This window comes from Meriones unguiculatus, chromosome 10 (genome assembly GCF_030254825.1).
Source record: "Meriones unguiculatus strain TT.TT164.6M chromosome 10, Bangor_MerUng_6.1, whole genome shotgun sequence".
NCBI lineage: Eukaryota > Metazoa > Chordata > Mammalia > Rodentia > Muridae > Meriones > Meriones unguiculatus.
In genome coordinates, this window is record NC_083358.1 from 70,776,768 (window position 1) to 70,799,792 (window position 23,025).

The window sequence follows — 23,025 nt, forward strand, 5'->3', positions numbered from 1 at the left end:
TGGGCTTCCTTCTAGTGTGCATATTCATAGTATACCCTGTGGGACAACTTCAGAAAGCAGATGAGGCTGAATGAACCAGGTTGGGAAAATCTTTGCCTTCAGTTCTCTGGAACTGAGACTTGCAAGTTCCTCTACAAAGGTTATTCTGTGAAATTTTCTGAATTAGTTTCTTGCCATTGAAATAATCCTGGCAGTGGTATGCCTAATATCTTGAAAAGTATCTCTTCAAAGTTTGGATTTGGAAACTAGAAAAATAGTTCAGAAGTTACTTATGGCTTTTTCAGAGGACCTGAATTCTATTCCCAACACCTACATACACCAGTTGATAGCTGATGTAACTCTAGCTCTGGGAGTTCGCACCATTTTCTGGCTTACGCAGACACTGCTTACATGTGGCATACATGCACACAAATAAATAAAAACAAACTTTAATTTTTTTTAATTTTACAATAACTAGTAATCATTTCTACTTTAAAAAGTAAAGGGAATACACAGAAAATATGAGGCCTCTTTGCTAGAAACCACTTGAGCAAATAACATTTGCACTAGGAAGAAAGCTCAATGTATAAAGCACTTGCCACACATACACTTCAGGACCTGAGTGCAGATCCAGGAACCCGCATAGAAGCCATACATGTAGCATGAGTAACTGTAACCCCTGTGTTCCTACAGGAAGATGGGGAATGGAGGCAAGAGATTCCTCAGCAGCTCATGAGCCAGCTAGCCTGGGACACGACAGCAAAGGGCTAGTCTCAAATGAGGCAGAAGTTGAGGGCCAACACCACGCTTGTCCTCTGACCTCCACATGCATGCTGGGCAGACCACATCCCTTCATACATATGGGACGGGGCATCTTTTCTAACGACACCTATTACGTTTCATGTTTCTACAATGGAATAATATTCTGTGTGAGATCAACAGTTCATAGGCTGACTATTGAATATAGCTATCAGTTTGGGTATAACTGATAGAGAAACTTTATAAATATTTCCGCAAGTCTTTAGTTAGGAAGTAGCCAGAGTCTCTTCACCCCAGGTTCACTCCTTTCTGGCAGAAACTAATTTTCTTCCTGATCATCCTGGTGTACCCAGGTTTGGTTTTAAAGGGACTGGCACCATGCTCATCTACCCTTCCCTTCAGATGCAGACAGTGATCCAAGATAAACAGCAGCCTTGTGTTTCTCCACAGCGCTAGAAAAGTGGGTATCTTTCTGAATATAAACAATGGTGAAAACTGGCATTGAAAAGCCAGACACGGGGCAGTTGTTCAGTACTGGCCTGTTCACTGCAGAGAGAATACCACATTGACTGCTCAATGTAAACAAAAAGCCACCTTTACTTCTCAACCCAAAAGACAAAGAAAACTAAACAAAATATCTGCTAGGACACACACAGACCACAGAGGGAACCAGAACAAAGAAACAGGAACGCCACGGCCATGAGGGAGCCGAGGCATCACAGCAGGTGATCACATGGCAGTAACAGAATTAAGGAGGGCATCTGGGCTAGTGAGAAGCACAGACAGGGAAAAACAAAAGGAATTCAGAACCCTACAAGGAACAGATCAGGACAGGCCAGTCTCCCAGAGGCAATCTCTGATTTTGAGTCAGAGACTCTAGTGACCAAGCCATCAGTAGCAGAACCTGTAGGCCTTCTCTGTGTCTCCAGGATCTGCCCTTGTTTCTCTTTTCACAGTAACTGCTAAGGAATGGGTCTCCATTGCCTCATGTCTTCACTGTCTTCCTTAGAGTTGACACTGTCTTCTAAACAATGACTGGTGTAGCTCCCTAAAACACCATCCTCTACACATCATTCTCCGTGATGCTCAGGAACTTTCCTCTAAGCCAGTCCCTTAGGTTCATATTCCTGAGGCTCCCCATTGTGTTTGATCCCAGTCTTCCTTACTTCTCAAGCGTTTCTTATACTAACTTTTCACTCCAGCCAAAATGTTTGCCTTTATTATCAAAAGCGCCACACCCACATTATTCCTTTGAGAAATGTCTCTGTGTCCTCCCAGAATACCCCCTGTTCTTCAACCATGGACTCTTTAGGCTTTACAAAAGCCAGTCACACCATGAATCTGCACCTCTAAGTTTCCACATGCATACATGCCATCATAGTCCATCCCACTAAGTCTCTCTCTGCCTTGAAACTGGGTCCTTTCTCGCGAAGATGCCATGCTTCTCTTCATCCCAGTACCTAGCTCAGTATATATACATAAATGTTAACTGGTTCATTATGGCTGTCTTGGGAGCAAGGACAAATGTTCAGAATATTAGCTGGGCATGAAAGGCAGTTGAATCTGTGTGTGATCAAAGCCAGATTGGTCTACACAGTGAGTTCCAGCAGGTAGGCCTATATGGTGAGACCCTTTCTCAAAATAAATAAATAAAAATGCTTTAAAAAAAATTGTGTGTCTGTGGGTTGCCTAAATCTTGAGGAGCAATCAGGGCTCTCCCCAGCTTGTTAACCCTGGGAACTTAGGAGATGTTACCCAGTGGATTTGGGTGTGTGGCCCACTGCGGTCTCTGCGGCGCACTCCTGGTCTTCATGCCCATTGGGATAAATATCGTGCTTCCTCCTTGGGCGGCTTCTGTTTCCCTTTAAGGCATTTAAAAATATCATGAGACTCAATAGTCTTTCTGTGGCTGGTGGTGGAGCCCAATCAGTCTCTCCCCTCTGGTTTCCCTTCCTGTAAATACAGACAAAGAGGAAGTACAGAGGAAACGCCAGAAGCTCATGCCCAACTTCTCGGACAGTTTCGGCGGCGGCAGTGGAGCCGGAGCCGGTGGTGGAGGCATGTTCGGTAGTGGCGGTGGCGGAGGGAGTACCGGAAGTCCTGGCCCAGGTACAGAGAAGTCTCCTCTGTCCAAAGCCTTCTCGTGTTGCTGAGGGGGCAGTTTTCTCCCCCAGGTTTCCAAGCATGCCTGCCTCTTGAGAAGCAGTGACGCTACTAATTTTGAGATTTCAAATTAATGGAAAATTTCCTACAAAATGCAGAATGTTTTCAAAGAAACTTGTGTTCATCTTGCAGTACGGTCGCTCCTCCCCCATCCAGTTTCACTTTTTGTGGTTTCAGTTACCCGCGGTCAGCTTCAGTCTAAAAATACTAGCATTGTCTTGATGAGAGGGACCGCATGCACAGAGCTCTTTCTACAGTCTATTGTTACAGCTGCCCTGTTACAGTGACTTACTGCTGCTCAGCTCCTGTCTTTTTACATTGTGAACCTTACCTTGGGCCCTGAATAGTACCCTTATGCTGGGCGTCCTGAATAGTATCCGTGTGGATCATCCCCAAAACTGTAAGAAGAAAAAGTCAGCTGAAGCATTTATTCAGAAGATACTTTCCTTAAATAATGTTTGAGGATTGCTCCCTTACCTTTTCTTGGAGGAGCAATTGTTATATTATTCTGGGAAGACATTAAAACACGTATCATACCTGTCACATGGCAGATATGTGTTATACGCCATGCCACAGACTATAGACACTGCACTATTAAAAACCTAAGTCATAGAAAATTCTTCCCTGAAGCCCACCAGGGAAGCACGATGGGTTTTTATTACCACTGCACCATGATTGTGGATGTAGAGTGATGGCTGCTGCTTTGCTTCCTGTTAACCTAAGCATTTCCTCATCACAATACAGTTCTTATAGAAGCATAATTGTCATGTTTAATGGCTCAAACCTATAGCATAACTGACTTGAATGATGTTTCCCATTTTCTGTGTAAGATGTTATCCTGAACATGGCTCTCCTTTATTCCAGACAACTTGTAAGTGCTTTAAACTGAATGTCAGAGGGTGTGGTGTGACGTACTGGCTGCTCCACTGAAGAACTTTATCAGTTCATTTTTCAACCAAAAATAATTAAAATGAACATGGTAGCCATTTTTCCACTAAGGCATCAGTATATTATTGTATATTGGTTTTTCTCACCAGGGGTCATCTTACTTAACTATTTTAATGTAGGTCTCAGTCTTGGTGTGACTACTTTACCACCAGCTTTCTTGGCCCTTCCCCTGGGAGGAAAGAACCTCTCAGCATTAACTCCTCCAAGCTGCCAGTCCTGCCACTGCCTGTATTGCCACAGTGGAATTCAGCTGTGTATTTTCCACAGCTTATCCTGACAACTCCCAAGTGAGGGTAGCCAGCGCCACCCTCACTAAGACCTGCTCCCCTGAGTGGGCACCACTCTTAAAAATCTCCCTGATGTTCCTTTTGTCTCATCGCTGGTTCAGGATATAGCTTCCCGCACTATGGATTTCCTGCCTACAGTGGGATCACATTCCATCCTGGAGCCACTAAATCCAATGCTGGGATCACCCATGGTAAGTCAGGCCTGAACACCAAGGCAGAAAAATGCACAAGCAACAGGATCATCCTTAAAAGTTTTAAAAAATAGATTTGCAGTTAAGTTAGTATTTTTGCATTATTCTAGGGCAGTGTAAAGAATATTCTTGGCACTTGGTTTACTCACTAGATTGCATGAGTGGAAGTTGTATAAAGGTACAAAGCAAAAAGATAGAAATTTGACTACCCAAACATAAAAATATCACCGTTTCTGTCTTTTCACTTCAAATGCTATCCTTCTGAAGTCAGTCTTCACTTTGTAGTGTTGGCCTTTTCCACTCACAGGCATCCTCTAAGCACCTGTGGTTACAGTCTGCTCAGAGTTTATATGAAGGTGTATTTTTTTATACCCATGGAAATTATCCTATAAAGTCTTTTCTTATATAATGCCTGTTCATGGAGCTGCATACGTCACTGTAATCTATAAAGATCTCAGTTGACATTATCGTTTATCCTATAATCAAGTAACTGTTCTTCCCATAAGAGAGAACCATTGTTTCCATTAGCTGTAACTTCATGACCTCGTGCAAGAATACTAGTCACAGCGCTGTCCAGACAGAGGCAAGGTTCAGAAACTTCATTTGCCTTCTGAAGACACAGCACTGGTGCTGGCAGAATTGGTTTTTGTACTAGGTCTGCCTAGGAGTCTTAGGCACCCTTGTCACACCTGTCATATAACACGGTTCCAACAGCATGGTCAGCCATGGAGCCCTAGAGACCTCCCTGGCCAGGCTGCGAATGGAAACGAGCTCTGTACAGCTTCCCTTGGTACTTAGCTTTAGGAAAGAAAAGTTTCTACAGTTTCCAACTAACTTTCAGCACTCGGAACTTGATCTCACTTTTCTTCACAGATAAACAAAATGAGATTGATTCATGTAATCATTTATTGCTTTGGTTTGAGGGAGAATCTCGCTGTGTAAGCTGGCCTTGCGGTGCTCTTACTGCTTCTGTCCCCCGTGCAGCTGAGGACATTATGGGTGGAAGTCAGCACATCTGTCCACAAAATGAAATGTGCGTTTCTGGAAGACAAGCTTCTAAGTGTTTCCAGATATTTAAAATATTTCCAAAGCACTGTTACATTGTGGTGCACACCTGTAGTTCCAGCACTCTGGGAGGCAGAAGCAGGCAGATCTCCATGAGCTCAAGGCCTACCCGAGCTACAAAGTAAGACTCTGCCTCCAAAAATAAATACATAAATAAGTCCAGGATGTATTATTTGTTATAAACATTTATATTTTTTCATTTTCAGCAAACCTTCCTTCTTTTTTTCTGCCCTATGTTGAAATAATGAATTTTAGTTTGATAACAGACTTTACTAAGAAAAAGGTGATGTTTTTACATTTTCCCTAGGAACCATAAACACAGATTCTAAAAATGACCCTAAATATTGTGACAAGAATGATGACAGGGAGACTCTAAATCTCTCTGAGAAGGAAATAGAACAAGATGAGGAGTCTGGAGTGGCCATGCCCAGCACGAAGACTGGTGCACTCACACTGGCATCCACCGTGGAAGACAAGGAGCCAGGTACTGGGTTTCAGGGTAGGTGAGCATGCCCACAAGGGTTTCTGCAGGCAGCTGGGGAGGGTGCAGTTCTAGGGACAGGAAGCTGTCCACAGAAGACAGTCTCCTTCCTGTGAGGACAAAGGTGATGATGGATCAGCTACTCATGTGAGTGCTCTACAAGATGACACGCGCCTTCCGGGAGGCGTCTTGTCACGTTGATCCGTTCATCTCTCCAGCGTCATCTCTGATTATAAGGTGCAGAAACTTGCATATGCATTGTCCACTCATATGCAGTTCTAGGTATCAGAAGAGGTGAGTCACTTTGTCCCTGGCCCAGATAACAAAGAAAAGCTGCCACATCCTTCACTCACCCCAGCAGCCAGCTCAGCTGCCGTATTGAAGAAGTTTGCCTGAAAATGGGACTTTTCTTTGTATTTTCATGCCCTCCTTGAAGAAGCTGAATTAAAAGGAAATGTTTCCTTTGAACAGGCTTCAGTAGCATATGAGTCATGATTCTAGGTCAGACATCATCTAGAAAGAGATAGGAGCTACTTAGACATGGTAGTTACCATCACGTATTTTCCTTTTTTCTGTTTTTTTTTTTAATACCTATTTTAAGATATACATTGTATGTCTATGGAACCATATCAAAACAGATTAGATGTGCCCTTTCATGTTGAGGTCACAGGTTGCCATCTTTTGACCTTAAGAAGAATAAATTTTCCAAAATCATGGGGGCCCTCTAAGATTATGTCTGGGGCCAAGGGCATGTTTCTTCAATCAGACTCAGACTGATTCCTGAAGAGAATATATTTATAAAACGATTGGTTATTTAAAATCATAGCAAAAGCCAATTACCCTGAGATTAATTATCCCCTTAAATCCTTGACACTGATTGTTCTCCTTAAAATCACAGATACCTCCAAATTGTTCCTGGAGGCCCACAGACACTTTGGAATCAATCTCTTGACCGTATTCTCTGTCAGTGAGACTATGCCCAGTTGTGCTTTTTCTAGTCAACACAGTCCAGAAGCACCAAAAGGAGCATTTTCAGCTAACATAGTGTTTCATGCCACACGCATGGAGCGAGCAGGTGAGACTCAGCTGTGCTGTGGCCGTTGCCTTGCAGATCACCTCTTCCTTGAGAAGGCCCTGCAGCTTGCCAAGCGGCATGCCAACGCCCTTTTCGACTATGCAGTGACAGGAGACGTGAAGATGTTGCTGGCCGTGCAGCGCCACCTCACCGCGGTGCAGGATGAGAACGGGGACAGGTAAGCTAAGTCAGGACTGCTGAACGGCAAGCGCTGTCTCAGGACAGGGGAAAGCAAGGGCTGTGGCTGGGGCACACGGGCTAGACAGGGGACATTCCTGGGGGCTATAGTGGAAACAGGGTTCTGCTCTCATCTGGCAAGACCTCAGGTATGGTGTCTCTGTAGGCAAGAACACTCAGATGTGTGTATGGCATGTTAATTCTAAACCCTTGCTTCATTTATTAAAATAATAACTGAGAGAGTTACTGACAGCCCTGCAAAGCCCCTGAAGCATTGTTGCCATAGTGCACCCAAGAAGGCGCCTGGTAAAGATGATAACACTAGTACAGCAAATTAAAGGAAATGCTATTCTTTCCTAGCCACTGGCTCCTTCTCTGTGGCCTCTGTTAAGGGTCACTAGTATGTGAGTGGCTCTGCCTCAGCTCTGGCCAGGCGGCGTGGGAGTTTGGCATTCCAGACACCACACCTGCTGTCTATGCCTGAGGCTCTGTTTGCAAGGCCACCTGGCTCCTTTCTAAAACAGTTCTCTTCATCCTTTCATTGAGACTTCTGAAATGATCTAAAAGCCTATAAAAATAACCAGAGACAGCAGTCTTGAAACTCAAGTGCTTTATCTAAGTGATCCTAAAATAGCATCAACATTGAGATGAAGTCTGTTTCTGTGGAAGCATTCTGGAGTGCTCTGTGTTAAGTCTCAGTTTAAAAACAAAATGCTTTAGGAAAATGCCAGCATCGGGGGTTTCACACAGAGACCTTTGTCCCTGTTGCTTGCAGTTGTAACCAAGGATGTGGTATAACCACTGTCCTTGTTCTACCATAGAAGACAAACCCAGACAACCTTCTCTGTGTAAAGTTCTGAAGAGCAGAAGGTGTCTTTAGGGGGAAATCATCCAATTAACATTCAACAGCAAATAACCACAAAACAGAGGAACTAATCAAGGCAGGACTCTGGCACTTCAAGTGACATCTTTAGGAACTGGCTGAATTGATGAGTTCAATGGGGCAAACAGGTTAGAAAGTGGGATGTGGTGTCTGAAGAAAGGATTGTGAAAAGGGATGCCAGGCACATGCAGTTCAGCGAGTGGGTGGAGAGGAACACAAGGATATGTGTGAGGACCCTGGGTATTTCAAGAGGCAGCTGAGGCAGTGGCCTTCCTTGCCCAAACAGGAAACAAATACATAGAGCCTCCTTCAAGTCTTAAACTAGCAGGCTTCCTGGGATCAGGATGGTCAGACCCGGGAGACACAGAGGAGCCGCTCAGGAGTGTAGACAGATGCACTCTGGCCTCATCTTCATTCAGCTTGTCATGGTTGGCTTATCGTCTGCACCCCGTGACCATCAGTCGTCATAGAAAATACAATAAAGCAGATATGTAGAGCCCTCTAGTATTAGGGAAATTCCCACAAGGGTATGAGGATCTGAAGGGGAGAGGATGTGCTTCTCCTGAGAACTGCTGAGGTGCATATGGAAATTCTTAGGCAACCTTTGAAGCACACCCTTTTACTTGACGTGTGAACATCGTGTCTCCATCACTTCTCAGAAGCCTTATACCAGCACTCCATCAAGAGCAACAGTGAAGCCCTGAGGTGTGGGCTAGAATGTTTCTCATCAAAGTGTGAATGTTTTACTTAGGGTCAATATTGCCATAGGACAGTCTAACAAGCAAACTGTGATCTTCCCTGAGAAGTATTTCTAAATGAATAGTTTCAGGGCTAAATAACAAGACCTTGTTTAAAAGTAAAAGTCACTTCTCATTGTTTTGGAGGAGTTTGCCTGAGCTGTTCCTAAGCCTGGGCATTGATTTTGTTCACTCTATGTACATCAGGGAGAGATAGAGGAGAGCTGCTTGCATCAGAGGCATGAAGGCAGAGCTGGCTGGGAGCTTAGGGCCATTTGGTTTCCGACCTGGGTGGGTGCCTTTGCACTTCATGTGTCTGGTAAGCACCCCACAGGCTGGTGGGCACTCTCAGTGAGTGTGGTAGCCTGAGATAAGCAGTGGGAGAGGAAGTCTTCCAGAAAAAGCATGTTACCTCAGATCCATACATTTGCAGAATCAAAACATGGTAGGACCAAGGAAAGCTACGAGTAACCGCTGGATTCAAGTCTTCAGCTCTCACCATTTCTTGAAGTGTTTTGTTCCTGTCATTTGTTAAGCCCCTAGTTAATTATTGTGTTTCATTCCAGCGTCTTACACTTAGCCATCATCCACCTTCACGCTCAGCTCGTGAGGGATCTGCTAGAAGTCACGTCTGGTTTGATATCTGATGACATCATCAACATGAGAAATGATCTGTATCAGGTAGGCAAAAATCTCAAGGCAATCACTGAAGGAAAAAGCATTACTCTATAATACATGGGGATGCTGTTTTTAGTAACAGGAAAAAAAAAGAAAACCAAACCTTTTTGTAAGAAGTATCTTAAAAGTGTCTTTAGTTGGGAATGTTATTTTATAAAGACACGCTTTGGGATGGCATGTGTGAGGATGCAATCAGCCCACACTAAAACTCAGTGTCCCTCTACAAAAGGGAGACTTTACGGTCTCGGGGTCAGAACTGATACAGTTTTGAGGGAGAAGTTAGGGAGAAAAAAATCACAGCTGTAAAGAAAATCAAGTTGAAAAAAAAATCAAGTGTGAAAGACAGTACTTTATACGAATTTCGAATGTGGGAGAGGTATTTGGACAGTAACCCGATAACCCGATCAAGTGTGTGTGAGGTAAAGGTTCTAAGATCAGGGCATGGAGAGGCAAAAAGGCTACAAGAACAGAAAGACAGCCCTCCGTAAGAAAATCTTCTTTCCAGCTCAGGTTTGAGAAGTTAGGAGGGCTGAAAACTCCAGTAGATTTTAGGGTAAAGCAAAGAATAGAAATTCCATTGGCAGAAACAAAGTCTTGAGTATGGGGTGTCAACCTGAGCCAAGATGGTGGCCTACTTTCTAGGGGCTCCTCCCTCTCTCCTCTCGTTTCACTATTTCCATACACACCCTTCTGTGCCTCTCCAATCCTCTCTCTGGGTCTGCTCTTGCCCTCTTGTTAGCTTTTATGTCTGCACTCACTTGACCATAGCCAGGATGATGCTGGGGCCTCTGCTTCAAGCTCATGTTCCCATCATTGCTAACCTATGGCTAGCAGTCATGTATAATTTCTACTTAGAAGAGATAAGAACTCTTTGATTTCTCATTTGATTTTGTTTGTTTGTGCCGTTGGGGTTTTTGGTTGGTTGGTTGGGACTGTATCCAGAACTGAGCATGTGCCCTGCCAAACTACAATTCCATCATTCCATTTTTAAAGCAAATTACTCAAACTGTTTTCACTCCTTCATATCTCTGTCTGTCTGTCTGTCTGTTCTCTCCCCACACCTGCCGATGCTGCCCCCATCTCCCCCTGCCCCCTTCCCCACCTCCATCTCCACATCCCCCACCCCTTGGTGTTGCCCAGGGTGGTGTTGAACTATCAGTGTTGTAGCACAGCCCCCTGCATGCCAGGATTGGCGGGCATGTGTCACAGTTCCTAGCATGTGGTCTCATTTTAATTTTCTTAAATCATTATTTTAAAAGTAATTAAAAAGAAGCGGGGAGAAGGCTGAGCAGATGCAGCATTTGTTGTGCAGATGTGAGGACCAGAGCATCACTGAGTCTGGTGGGAGGGAAACAGACCCTGCCTCAAAACAAAGTGAAAGGCAAGGACGAGTCCCACGGTTGTCCTCCAACCTCTATGTGCACCACTGTGGCACTCATGCCTGTATACACTTGAAAGAAAGAAGGGAGGGAGAATGTGGCGGGGAGGAAAAGAGGAAGGAAGGAAAGAAGGAAATTAAGTGCACACACACAAAAAGATCTAAAAATTCATTTTCTTTTATTTTAAAGGAAATCATCAAAGTACTTCTTATTTTTAATTCAACATTTGAAAATTACTTTGAGAATTGTGAATGGAAGGCTGGGAGTAGATTCCATGTGTAATGCTCTGGATTCAGTCCCCCACACCAAAGAAAATGCCTGTCACTCTGAGGTGGCTTTCATCTGAGCCGTCTCTCCTCACAGAGCACTGTGTTCCAGGCTGGCCTAGAACTTGCTGTGTAGCCCAGGTTGGCATGGAGCAGACAATCCTCCTGTGTCTCCTTGGGTGCTGGGATTACAAATGTGTACCCCACCCAGCTGGATAACTAAGTACTTTTTTATTTGGAGTTTTTGGTTTTGTTGTTGTTGATGCTTGTTTGTTTAGACGAGATCCTATAATATAGCCCAGACAAGATTGGAACTCACTTTATAGACTAGGACAGCCCAAAACCCAGGGCAACCCTCCTGCCTCACACTCCATGGAGTTGTAATTACAGATGTGCACACATCACATATAACTTAATAACTATTCTTGATGGAAAGCTAAATAGTTGTCTAAGTATTTCCAATTACTTGTAAATTATCATAGACATTCTCCCTAATTATCTGTCACTAGTCATAGTACATTGTTGTGACCATCTATCATGATCAAATCCCTGTCTGCATCCACCCATTCTCTAGAGACCTGTTCAGAATAGCCCAAGTGTAGCATAGAAAGAACTGAGATCACTGATAGAGAACAACACCTTCCTTCAACACAAGCCAGTCTGTTCTGTAGGAGCCTCACAGTGAAGTCCAGCCTGTGTAGTGAGGACCTGCCTGACCTCCCACACTGCAGTGATAGCTCTGAAGCCAGGCGCTGCAGATGCTCACAGCCAACCAGTGTCTGTCCGGCCCCTTCTCTACCTAGACACCTTTGCACTTGGCCGTCATCACCAAGCAGGAAGACGTGGTGGAGGACTTGCTGAGGGTTGGGGCTGACATGAGCCTTCTGGACCGCTGGGGTAACTCTGCTCTGCACCTAGCCGCCAAAGAAGGACACGAAAAAATCCTCAGTGTCCTACTCAAGAGCAAAAAAGCAGCACTCCTCATTGACCGTCCCAACGGGGAAGGTAAGGGGAGGTCTAACCTTCCCCACTCAGCTTCTACATAATTGCTTGGCCATTGAAAAATGTGTGGGACTTGACTTTCTCCCACAAGTGCTCTCCTTGGCCAGCCGGAGCTCATCATATCTTGTGGTTTTTTCCTGCTGTTTGCCACAGCAGACTCCTTTAAAGATGATTGGGAGAGTTACTTATAAGTGGAAAAGCAGGCCCGAGCAAACACTGGTCTTCCACAAAACGTTATTTATGTGAAGAATGTGTATTTGGTAACTCGGTTTCTCCTGTGAGCATAATGAGAGCTTGTGGCCTCTAAAAGCAGAACCTTTGTTCTGAGCCTTTGAAGCATGCTCAGAACAGAAACCAGAAGTGCTGCAGCCTGGTGGCGTCCCTCCTTCCCACAGCCCAGTTTTGCCCATCCGGCCCACATGTGTGCCTCTGCTTGGCCCTAGGTCTAAATGCCATCCACATAGCTGTGATGAGCAATAGCCTTCCCTGTCTGCTGCTGCTTGTGGCTGCTGGGGCCGAAGTCAATGCCCAGGAGCAGACGTCTGGGCGTACGGCACTGCACCTGGCTGTGGAATATGACAACATCTCGTTGGCTGGCTGCCTGCTTCTGGAGGTAAAGGACATACTTGTGGTCTTGAACTAAATCCCCAAGGACTCTTAGGGAAGTCTTTTCAAAGAATGATGCCAGGACCAGCTGAGCTGAGCAGTAGAAATTCCACACCGCTTAATATCTGCGCAGGAGTCCAGAGAGGACACTTCCTGCATCCCAGCCCCAGCCCAGCTCTCTGGCCGGGAACTTCCTCAATGACAGAGACAGCGCAGTATGGCAGTTGGGGTGAATGGTATAACCTGAGGGGCCATGGAGACAGGGAGGTAGACAAGGGGAGAAGAGAGCCATCTGCTAACTTTCTTTGTGGTGAATTTAGGGTGATGCTGACGTGGACAGTACAACCTACGACGGGACTACGCCTCTACATATAGCGGCTGGAAGAGGCTCCACCAGACTGGCAGCGCTTCTCAAAGCAGCAGGTAAGATGGCCTGCCGGTCGCCGATGGACGTTGACATCAGCAATGCACACTCTGGCTGAGAGTGCAAGGCTGCCTACTGAGCTGCAGTTCTGCTTCTGGAAAGTGGGTAAATGAAAACTATATGGCTGGTCACGCTTCAGCTGCAATAAGGGCTCTCTGTGGCCTGATAACCCTGGGCTCACCATGAAGGCCGTGTTAGTTTCCACCCTGTGAGTCATGTGTCTGTGCTGCATTTGGGTTGTTCAGGTTGACTCAGTGGCTGTAAAATCTTGAGCTATATCAGTGTCTGGTCATATTACAAGCCCCCAGAAGAAAAAGATTTAAAGACTTCCTTCTGCAAGTAAAGTCCCCTAGAAGCTGACATCATAGGAAAAACAAATGAGCCGTGTATTCATGTTATTGTACATGGGGCATTAAAACTTGCTGGCATTCAGTCTTTACTGTGTTCCAGGCACCATGCTGGCATCCCACATATATTGTCTGCTTTACCACATTTAGTCCTCAGTGACTCTTTGAGATAAGTACTGTTGCTATTAATCCCGTCTTAGCGCCAAGAAGACAGGCTAGAAAGACCATCGGGCCCCACTCCCAGTGTCTGGACAGCTGAGTCACACCTCCACAGCCCGAACCTGCACACTCCTTCCTTCCGCATAGTGTGTCTACTTGGCTTGGGCTTCTCTGGTGCTTCTGTTTCCTTTCTAGTCCTGCAAAGCATAGGGATCTGTTCTAGCTCAGCTTATGTCTCCAGCACCTTGTGCATTTAGTGCTAACTCATGGCCGATGACATCTGCATTCCCAGCCTGTCATAACACACCTGATCTCCTTTAGAGGTCGCTACGGAAAGATTTGTGGAAGGCACAGTCCTCATAGATTCAAGCAAAACTGGATTGTAGGTGTAGTTCCATCATAAAGGTAGAGGGACAGAGGAGAGTAAACAACAGCCTTTCTGTCTCCTTAGTCAAACTGAACTTCATTTTGCCCAAGAAGCCCCGGTAGTAATGGTAGTGACATGTGTGAGTCATTTTGGAAGTCACTGATTATACTGGAAAAAAAGTATCTCTTAGTCAGACATAGTGATGCATACCTGAAATGTCAACACTCAGGAGACTGAGGCAGGAGAATTGCCACAAGCTTAGGCCACCTTGGTCTGTGTAGTTCCAAGCCAACCAAATATACATAGTGAAATTCTGTCTCAACAGTAGATACATAAATAAAAATGTGAAAATTTTTGCTTGAATTTACCATGAAAATGTTGCAAATAATAGCTTATGTGAAAAAGAAAACCAAACAAGAAGCCTAGCCCTAGCCCCAACCCCCTCAGTCATGAAGGCACATATGTAGCCCTCAGGCCTTCACACTCACATCTCCATCATGCTCCTGGCCATCTCACTGATTACATTATCAAAGAGCAGGCCACACTGCAGAGGGTGGCAAGACAGCGTGGCATGAGCCCAAGTCAAGTGTTCTTCCAGCAGAGCTGAGGCAAATTCTTCATCCCAAAGGCTGTGCTGAGCCCACCATTGTTCATTACACGCCAAGCTCAACGCCAGTAGAATAGCCAGGAAGGCCTTAAAAGGCAACTCCCACTGACATTTGGATTATTTTGTGTGTTTTCTTGCTGGAAGCTGAAGAACAGCTGGAGTCCCAAAATTTGTTAGCACATTTTTTTTTCCCACAACAACACATCCAACTCAGCACAGGGTTCTTTTGGTATTTATTTTTCTGTTGCTTGAGAATTAGGGCCCTAAAAGTAGGGCACTCAGGGCAGATCTGCTGTTTTGAGCAAGCAAGAGGAGAAGGTGAGAGGTGTGCATTGGTAGCTGTAAATGGGAAGATTCAGAACTTTACCCCTGTGGGTGCATCTTGGTCCCTGTAAATTGCCGCCTACTAGTCCTTAGATTAAAAACATCCTGCAGAGTTGCAAGTTGGAGTACTGGCAGTCCTTTTTGTGTGATGGTGCCCTTGGCTGTAGAGGGTACCCTATGGTACCTTACCAGTAAAAGTAAATTAAAATTTAAAAGTTGTTTGAGATCTTACTGAAAATGAGCCATTCTCCTGTAACTGCCTCATGAGCTAGAGGTAACTTGTCCTTAGAATGTGACCCCTGTGCGCATTTGGGTGTTGACAGGCTTTGCATTTGACATAGCACTGTGTTGCCTGACTCTAGGAGCAGACCCCCTGGTGGAGAACTTTGAGCCTCTCTATGACCTGGACGACTCTTGGGAGAAGGCTGGAGAAGATGAGGGTGTGGTGCCTGGCACCACACCCCTGGATATGGCTGCCAACTGGCAGGTGAGCCCTGCCTAGCCCATCTCGTGGGTGTTCCAGGGAAGCCAATGGCTCAGAAATGTGAAAACCAATGGTCTTGTTGGCACTGTCTTCCCTGAAGAGCCTGCCTTTGTTTTTATGATGTGTGCTGACCAAGAGGTGCATTTATCTTGAAGTGCCTATCCATGAAAGATCTAGGTCAGCTGAGCCCGAGTGTGGCACTGTTTGCTTAATCAGATCAGAGTTGAGATGTGAGAGGTTAGAAAAGCACAGGATCCACAGAAGTTACTCCTGAGCATGTGACCAGGAGGCTTGCCATCTCAGTCAAAAGCCAGTGTGCTCAGAACTTTGGTGAGGGGTTTTTGAACATAAAAATAAACTAGGAATTCTCTTGTGGATTTCTATAAACATATTTAAAACCTTCCTTAAAACTCAGCTGAGCTTAGACTTGAAGGAGAAAGCACTCACTAGGTATTTGGAGCAAGAAAAAAAGAGCCCGGAAGGCAAAGTAGGCAGTGTGCGGGTCTGAGGCGGTCGGATTTGTAGGGATGAGCGTAGCTCCTCATCTGTCCGTGGACCTCCTGGGAGCCTGTTTGCTGGGAACACAGACGACTGATCCACTGCAGTGACCCCTGACGCTTCTACCCTGTATACCATCAGCAAAGGCGCTTCAGAGAGTACCGGGAAACCCTCCGTAGTTACAAATTTGTGAAAATCACTTCTGTGAGTATTTCATGTTTTTCCTTCCAACAGGTATTTGACATACTAAATGGGAAACCATATGAGCGGGTATTCACATCTGACGATATACTGCCACAAGGTGAGTGTGGCAGAACAGTCTCTCAGCCCCTGCTGCCCCTGCTCTGGTCTGTGAGAGGAGTGGGAAGACCAGCCCGGTCCAGGGTGTGCGGAAGGCCCAGGCCTGGAGGTGGGAAGGAGGAAGGCTTGGTCCTCGCTGAGATACGTACAGGCTGCTGCTGCTGCTCAGCTGGGGCTCTGGACTTTCCAGAAGCTCAGTTGCCTCCATCAGAAGTTTGCAGTGACATATGCTCTCCAGTTGATAGTCCCTAGAAGGCTAAAACAGTCATATTTCTTCCTTAGGAGACATGAAGCAGCTAGCAGAAGACACGAGGCTGCAGCTTTGTAAGCTGCTGGAAACTCCTGATCCAGACAAAAACTGGGCCACTCTGGCTCAGAAGTTAGGGCTGGGGATTCTGAGTAATGCCTTCCGGCTGAGTCCTGCTCCCTCTAAAACGCTTATGGACAACTACGAGGTAATGCTCCCCCTCAGCATTTAGCTATGTATGTCACTATTGGAAGTTGACTGTGTTAAGGCCACAGCCCACCACAGTCTCCTACCCATGGAGTAGTTTTGTGGAAGGGAACCAGTCATTGCCTGGGACATGGAGAGGCAAAGGCACCCAGGCCAGGATGAAGCCTGTTTCCCTGAGAAGACTGTTACCTGCCTCTAGACGTTCCCTGTTTTCAGCGCCTTCATGGGGAAATGCAGCCACCGCACAGCTTGGATCCCTCTAAGCTCTGATCAGCGTGCACATCCCCTATTTCCAAAAGGGTGACCCCGGGCCCTGGGCTCACTGTTCTATGAGGTGACTCCTATCGGAGCCAAAATGTGGAAGAACATGGACAGGAGTGTTGTGAATAAGCCTGTCAGTGTTAGCCGCTGTCTTCCCTGGATTTCTGCGTGTAGATGTCACTGTAGGCAGTCTCCCTGCCTCGAGTGAACTCACAAGCTTTTTCTTCTCCCTTCTCCTTTTTCTCTCTCTCCTTTTCCTTTTTTCCCTCTCCCTTACCTTCTCCATCTCCCCCATCTTCTCTGTCTCTGTTATCCTCCCCTTCTCCATCTCTCCTGTGACTTCCTGAGTGAATTTCTAAGACCGGAACTGGAAGCTAAATGCTGTTTTCTCAGGTGCTCCTCTCCCTGCCCTCCCCAGGCCCCCTGTCTCTCTGGAGCAGACCCGGGGAGGAAGGGATGGATGCTGACGTTAGCAGCCTGCAAGTGGGCTGGCACACACGAACATACTCTCCACTTTCCTACCAGGTCTCTGGGGGCACCATCAAAGAACTGATGGAGGCCTTGCGACAGATGGGCTACACAGAGGCCATTGAAGTGATCCAGGCAGCCTTCTGCACCCGGGAAACCACAGGCTCCAGCCCCGTGACCACTGCTCAGGCCCACTCGCTGCCTCTCTCCTCTTCCTCCACAAGGCAGCACATAGGTAAAGAGGCTGAGAGATTCCCTTTTTCTCCTGAGCAGGGCCTTCGTGCTTTGTGAGGCGGCGCCACAGTTCCCTTTCCTCATCTTTTCCTGGCTGTATCTTCCCACCTGGCACGCCACCCACTCCCCACCACGCTCCCAGACACAGGAAGGGGGAGTGCCCACAGACACTCACACTGGTACATGGCTCACGTAGCTTCCCAGTAAACATTGGATGCGGAGGCTAAAGAAACACTATTTCTCATGCTTGTTACATCTAAAGAGAGATTCTGAGGAAGATGCACAGCCCTGGGTTCACAGGACAAGGAGTAGAGCCCAGGCGATAGGATAATGTATGACCCTTCCTTCCACACCACCCGACCTCAGGGCCTCCACCTCCTCCCACCAGCCTGGCCTTCCTTCAGCTCCCATCCATGCCCATGGTCCTGACTTGCCTTCCCTCGAGAACAGTTCCACCTGTCATCCCCCAAAACATACATTTGTAGGAATGGATCTCAGTACAGACCAGGAATTCCGTTACTCTACTTTGTTCGAACCGTCTCCTGCTTTCTCTGCACCTCAGCACCCTTCTTCTTGCTCATCTTGTACCCCAGCCACGAAACTCCACTGAAAACAGAAACAGCCAGCAGTCTCCCATCTGTGCCTTCTGCCGACACTGGTGTGGGAGGTCTTCCGCCTGGGCTCAGCAGGTTGTGTCTGCCCTCCACCCAGGGCAGTCTTCCCCTGGGCACCTCCCTCTCACCGTTAGCAGGTCCTGGCCGCCTGGTTTTTGCCTCTTTATCCCGTACGCTCCGTTCCTTCCCCACCTGCTGTGGATAACCTAGTTGTCAGGCTTTAAAATCAGAACTGTAAAACGTCACTTCCATGTCACACCGTTCAGCTGAGTTCAGGCTTGTGAGAAGAATATTAGCGTTGCAGCCCACCTCTGCACCCCTGTCCACTTCCTGACCCCTTACTTCTGGTTCTGACCTCACCACTCCTAGGCCTGCTCTCCTCACAGGGACCTCACGTTGCCAAAATTGGCATCATCCTGTTCATCTTGTTGATGCGTTTGTCACGGCTCCTAGCCCCTTGCTCGTCAGTGCCCACTCAGGGCTTTGTCAGCACACCCACCTACTACCTCCTCTTTTCCATAGGCAGGTCCAGGCCTACGCTTCCTTCTCTGTGGAGAAGTTTGGGTATTTATGTATGCATGTTCATGTGTCTAGGCACTGGTTTCCTTGAGGCATGTTTACATACTTAGTTATGGTTTATTCTCCTTACCACTCCCTCCCCTCCCCATCTCCCAGCCCTGCCCCCACCCTGTGCCCTTACCTGCACTCTTCCACCATCTTCCCCTTCCACTTTTACGTGCATTCTATTACTCTCCCTACCCTTTTACTTCCCTTTAAAGCCTCGTTCCCCCACACACAACTCAAAGGCCCCTTTCTTAGTTTCCTGGCCTCTACCCATACACACTCCCACATAAATATGCATGTGTGACTGTCGGAAGCCAGGATCCCTGCATGAGAGAGAACATGCAGTGTTTGTCTGTCTGGGTTACCTTCATTTTCCAGCTCCATCCAGTTCCCTGCAAATTTCATCTTTCTTTATGGCCGAGTAAGTTTTACCGTCTGCACACAACTCTTCGCTCTTACACGAGCTCATATTGGCCATGTCTGACAGAAGTACAGCCAGCCTCCAGGCTAAGACAAAAGCTAAGAGTTGCCATGGATGTTTCCTGACACTCAGTGCCTCGTGTCGGACCCAGCAGGCTCCCTCATGGCAGCTGCCCAGGCCAGTGCTCTGCACTTCTTGCCTGAGCTCCCACAGCGGCTCCAGGCCCTGTGCTGAGCCCTCCATCTGTCCTCTGCCCCACAGGGCTGTGACATGATGGTGCTCCTATCAGAATTGAATAGTGAATACTTAGGAGCTAGGAAGATGGCAAGTGTGAGGGCCTAACTTTGTCCTCTCCTGTATCTTTGGAAAGGACAGCTAGGGTGACAAATACCTGTAATCCCAGTGGCCCAACCGTGGATGAGGAAGGGACACCAGGAGGGGTGGATTCAGGGGATTCATTGGCCAGTCTCAAAAATTAAGATGGAGAATAATCCAGGAAGTCACCCGATGTCAACCTCCCCACACGTGCACATATGCACACCCCACAATCACAAACTCAGTACTTAAATATCGTGTTAGATTTCCATCGTTGTGACCAGCTGATAAGGAGGAAGGATTTGGTTTGGGTTTAGAGTTTACAGGTTCCGTGATCCATTGCCTTCAGGGTATGGCAAAGCCCTTCATCATGGAGGAAGCACATGCTGGAGGAATCCTCCTCACTTCAGTGTTTGGAGAGTACACAGTGGTGGGGAGGGGCCAGGGTCCCAGTATTCCTTAAGGCCACACCCTCAGTGACCTCACTTCCTTCTTTGAGGACCTTCCTTCAAAAGAGTTATACCGCTCAAATAATGTCCCGGGCTTGGAAACAGATCTTTACTTAACACACAGCCTTAGGAGGACAGCTTACGATCCAAACCTTAATGAACAGTAAGCCTTTAAAGTTCTCCACAGTCCCCATTACATAATGGCAAATAAAGACTGTTGCTTGGCTGAGTCAGCACCAGGACAGCACTGACTCCCAGTGTTCTGACATTAAGATTCAGTGATGAGAGTCAAGCATTTTGCTAAGTGTTAGGCTTCTGTTTCCTTAGTCACTCTATACAGAAAATAATCTGCTCTGGTCAGATCCCCAAGGATGCTTTTCAGCAAATAGAATTTAACTTAAACTTTTAAGTATAGACACATTTTACAAAACATACTCATTTTCTTCTATCAAATAAACATGTTTAGGCAATGTGTATTATTTAACAGTTCATACAGCCCAGAGAGAGATCTCATTTTTAGTTTCTCCTTCTGTCATGAATGTATTTTGTCTTGTGTTCAGTAGTTCTCACAGCTGTAAGAAAGTAATAGGACAGTTAGATACGTGCCTCATTCGTAAGGGGGAAACATGCATATTCCAAATCAGGAGAATTCAGACGGGATTCTGGCAAACAGAAGGCAAGGTTTCAAAAGCAGCTGCGACACTACAGCAGCTTTTAATGTCGTTTAGTGTTTCTTGCCCTGCACACCACTGTGAGCAACACTGACGTCATGGCGGATGGAAGCTAGCCAGCACAGTCGCCCCCTGCAGAACCTGGGAAGGGAGCCCACTGCTGTGGCAGGTGTCCTGGTTTTATGATGACACCCTGACAAAACCCTCTGACCAGAAGCAGCTTGGGGGAAGAAAGGGTTTATGACAGCTTACAGGTTACCATCCGTCACTGAGGGAAGACAGGAACTCAAGGAAGAATTTGAATCAGAAACTGCCGAGGACTACTGCTTGCTGCCTTACTGGCTCACGCTTATTTAGCTTTCTTACACAGCCTAGGTCTCTCTCTCAGGAGTGATGCTGTCTATAGGAAGTAAAGTTGTCTATCATGAGCTGGGTTGTCAGTTAACTGTCAGACATGCCCACAGACCGGTCTCATCTGGCCAGTCCCTTTCAGGTGACTCTAGACCATGAGGAGTTGGCAGTTGGAGATAACAAGAGCAGCCAAGTAGGACTTTGCCTCACCTTGACTTAGCCCCTGACAACTTTGTGCTTTCTCCACAGAAGAGCTCCAGGACAGCGACAGTGTCTGTGACAGTGGTGTGGAGACCTCCTTCCGCAAACTCAGCTTTACCGAGTCTTTGACTGGAGAGAGCTCACTGCTATCTCTGAACAAAATTCCCCACAATTATGGGCAGGAAGGACCTATAGAAGGCAAAATTTAGCCTGCTGCAGTTCCCCACACTGTGTAAACCAAAGCCCTGAAATTCCATTGCATCGTTCCAAAGGAGGAAGGCGAAGGGCATCCAAAGGTGCTGGAGGATGGCCGGCCTGCCGAATCATTCTTGAGTGCGTTCAAGGCCTTCTGAATTTGGCTTCCTTTCCTGGTTCTGGGATGAATTTTAGTTGTCACATTCAGATGGTGTCCAGCAGTCACAGCACTCAGCTGCGCTGCAGTGCGGCTCGGGGTATGGTGGCTTGAGCTTGTCAGGCCGCTGCTGGATCCCACGCGCTTCCTGTTGCTGCTGCCCCCCTGTGGTCCCTGCTGTCATTAAAAGGTGTCCCCACCTGCTGTTCTTCCTAGCCATCTACAGTATATTTGTGCGTTCAAATTAATATTAAGAAAACATATTTTTAAATGAGTAACGTGATGCGCAATAAAAAAAAGACATTGCTTTTTCTAATGTGGTTTATCTGTGATTTAAAAAAACATGAACTTAACAATATTTAAAACATACTACAATCAGCGCTGAATATAGTATTTTACCCCTTTTCTGCATTTTACTATTGTAAATATGTTTTCTAAATCAAATACTTTAAAAGAAAAAAATGTTGGATTTATAAATGCTATTTTTTATTTTACTTTTATAATAAAAGGACAAGCACATTGTTGAACTCATCTGTCTGATCTCTGCAAATACTTTTTCAGGAGTCCCTGTAGCTGGGATCCCTGTGTGTCACCTCCACACTCTCCTTTAGACACATTTCTTTAAAGCTAGAAATGCTCAAATATATATATATGCAGAAAAGTGTTCTGACTCAGCACTGAAGTTGAGCTTGGCAAATTCTGGCCCAGAGATACTTCACTCATCCGGACGTGGCAGATGTGTCAGCCCTTCCGGTTCTGTACGTTATTCCTCTCCAGTGTACCCTTCCAGTCTCTGTGATGTATGAGGTATTGGAGCTTCAGCATATCATCTGGGCACGGCGTGGCCATTGCCTTCATGAACACAGGGTAACTATGGCTGACCACACAAAATCTACTAGATGTGGCCCTTCAGCATATGTGGGGAGAGTCTCACGTACAGCACGCACAGAACAGCTGGCCGTTAATTCCTGCCAGGGAAGTGAGTCATTTCCTCCAATAGTACAGCCGCTGGCGTACTGTCCATGCTCCAATAAATATCCCCTCCCCGTCCTCCTAACAAGCAGCCGTAATTAGACTCTGTCACACACAGACACAAAGGCAGGGAAGCAAATGGGCTTAGGCAGGAGTAGGAAAGTAAGAGAAAGCAATAGCGTATGCGGATATGATGGCAATACATTGTATATATGTTTGAGATTGTGAGCGGATAAAAATGTTTTAATTAAAAACTAAAAGGACCTTCCAGCATGAAGTTCAGTTGAATCTTCATGCAGAGTTGAAGTTAGAAAGAGAAAAGAGCAACGGCTTTAAACAGTCCCTCTGAAGGTCTCTGATATGTCTTTTGGTTTTGTAGTATAGAAATCAAATCCAAAGCCTTTGGGCTGAAGAAGCGGCTTAGCAATTAAGAGCACTGGCTGATCTTGCAGAGGACCAGCCAGTGGGTTTAAGTCTCAGAACCCACATTGTAGCTGACAACCATCTGTAAC

The 23,025-nt window shown here is 46.3% G+C and overlaps 1 protein-coding gene across 3 annotated transcripts in view; it reads left to right on the plus strand.

The window, feature by feature from the left end:
* Nfkb1 (nuclear factor kappa B subunit 1) overlaps positions 1 to 22,072 on the plus strand; it is a 112,037-nt gene extending 89,965 nt beyond the window's left edge. The window contains exons 13-25 of one of the 3 annotated variants that reach the window (XM_021653615.2): positions 2,704 to 2,847; positions 4,238 to 4,327; positions 5,700 to 5,891; positions 6,985 to 7,126; positions 9,312 to 9,426; positions 11,872 to 12,073; positions 12,514 to 12,683; positions 12,997 to 13,099; positions 15,267 to 15,391; positions 16,121 to 16,187; positions 16,469 to 16,641; positions 17,427 to 17,604; positions 21,238 to 22,072. In XM_021653615.2, coding sequence (XP_021509290.1) covers positions 2,704 to 2,847; positions 4,238 to 4,327; positions 5,700 to 5,891; positions 6,985 to 7,126; positions 9,312 to 9,426; positions 11,872 to 12,073; positions 12,514 to 12,683; positions 12,997 to 13,099; positions 15,267 to 15,391; positions 16,121 to 16,187; positions 16,469 to 16,641; positions 17,427 to 17,604; positions 21,238 to 21,398 — 1,862 coding nt within the window. In that variant the 3' untranslated portion in view covers positions 21,399 to 22,072. The remainder of the gene's footprint in view (positions 1 to 2,703; positions 2,848 to 4,237; positions 4,328 to 5,699; positions 5,892 to 6,984; positions 7,127 to 9,311; positions 9,427 to 11,871; positions 12,074 to 12,513; positions 12,684 to 12,996; positions 13,100 to 15,266; positions 15,392 to 16,120; positions 16,188 to 16,468; positions 16,642 to 17,426; positions 17,605 to 21,237) is intronic. The other 2 variants (XM_021653614.2, XM_060392662.1) reach the window with 2 other exon arrangements.
* Positions 22,073 to 23,025: the final 953 nt, after the last annotated feature.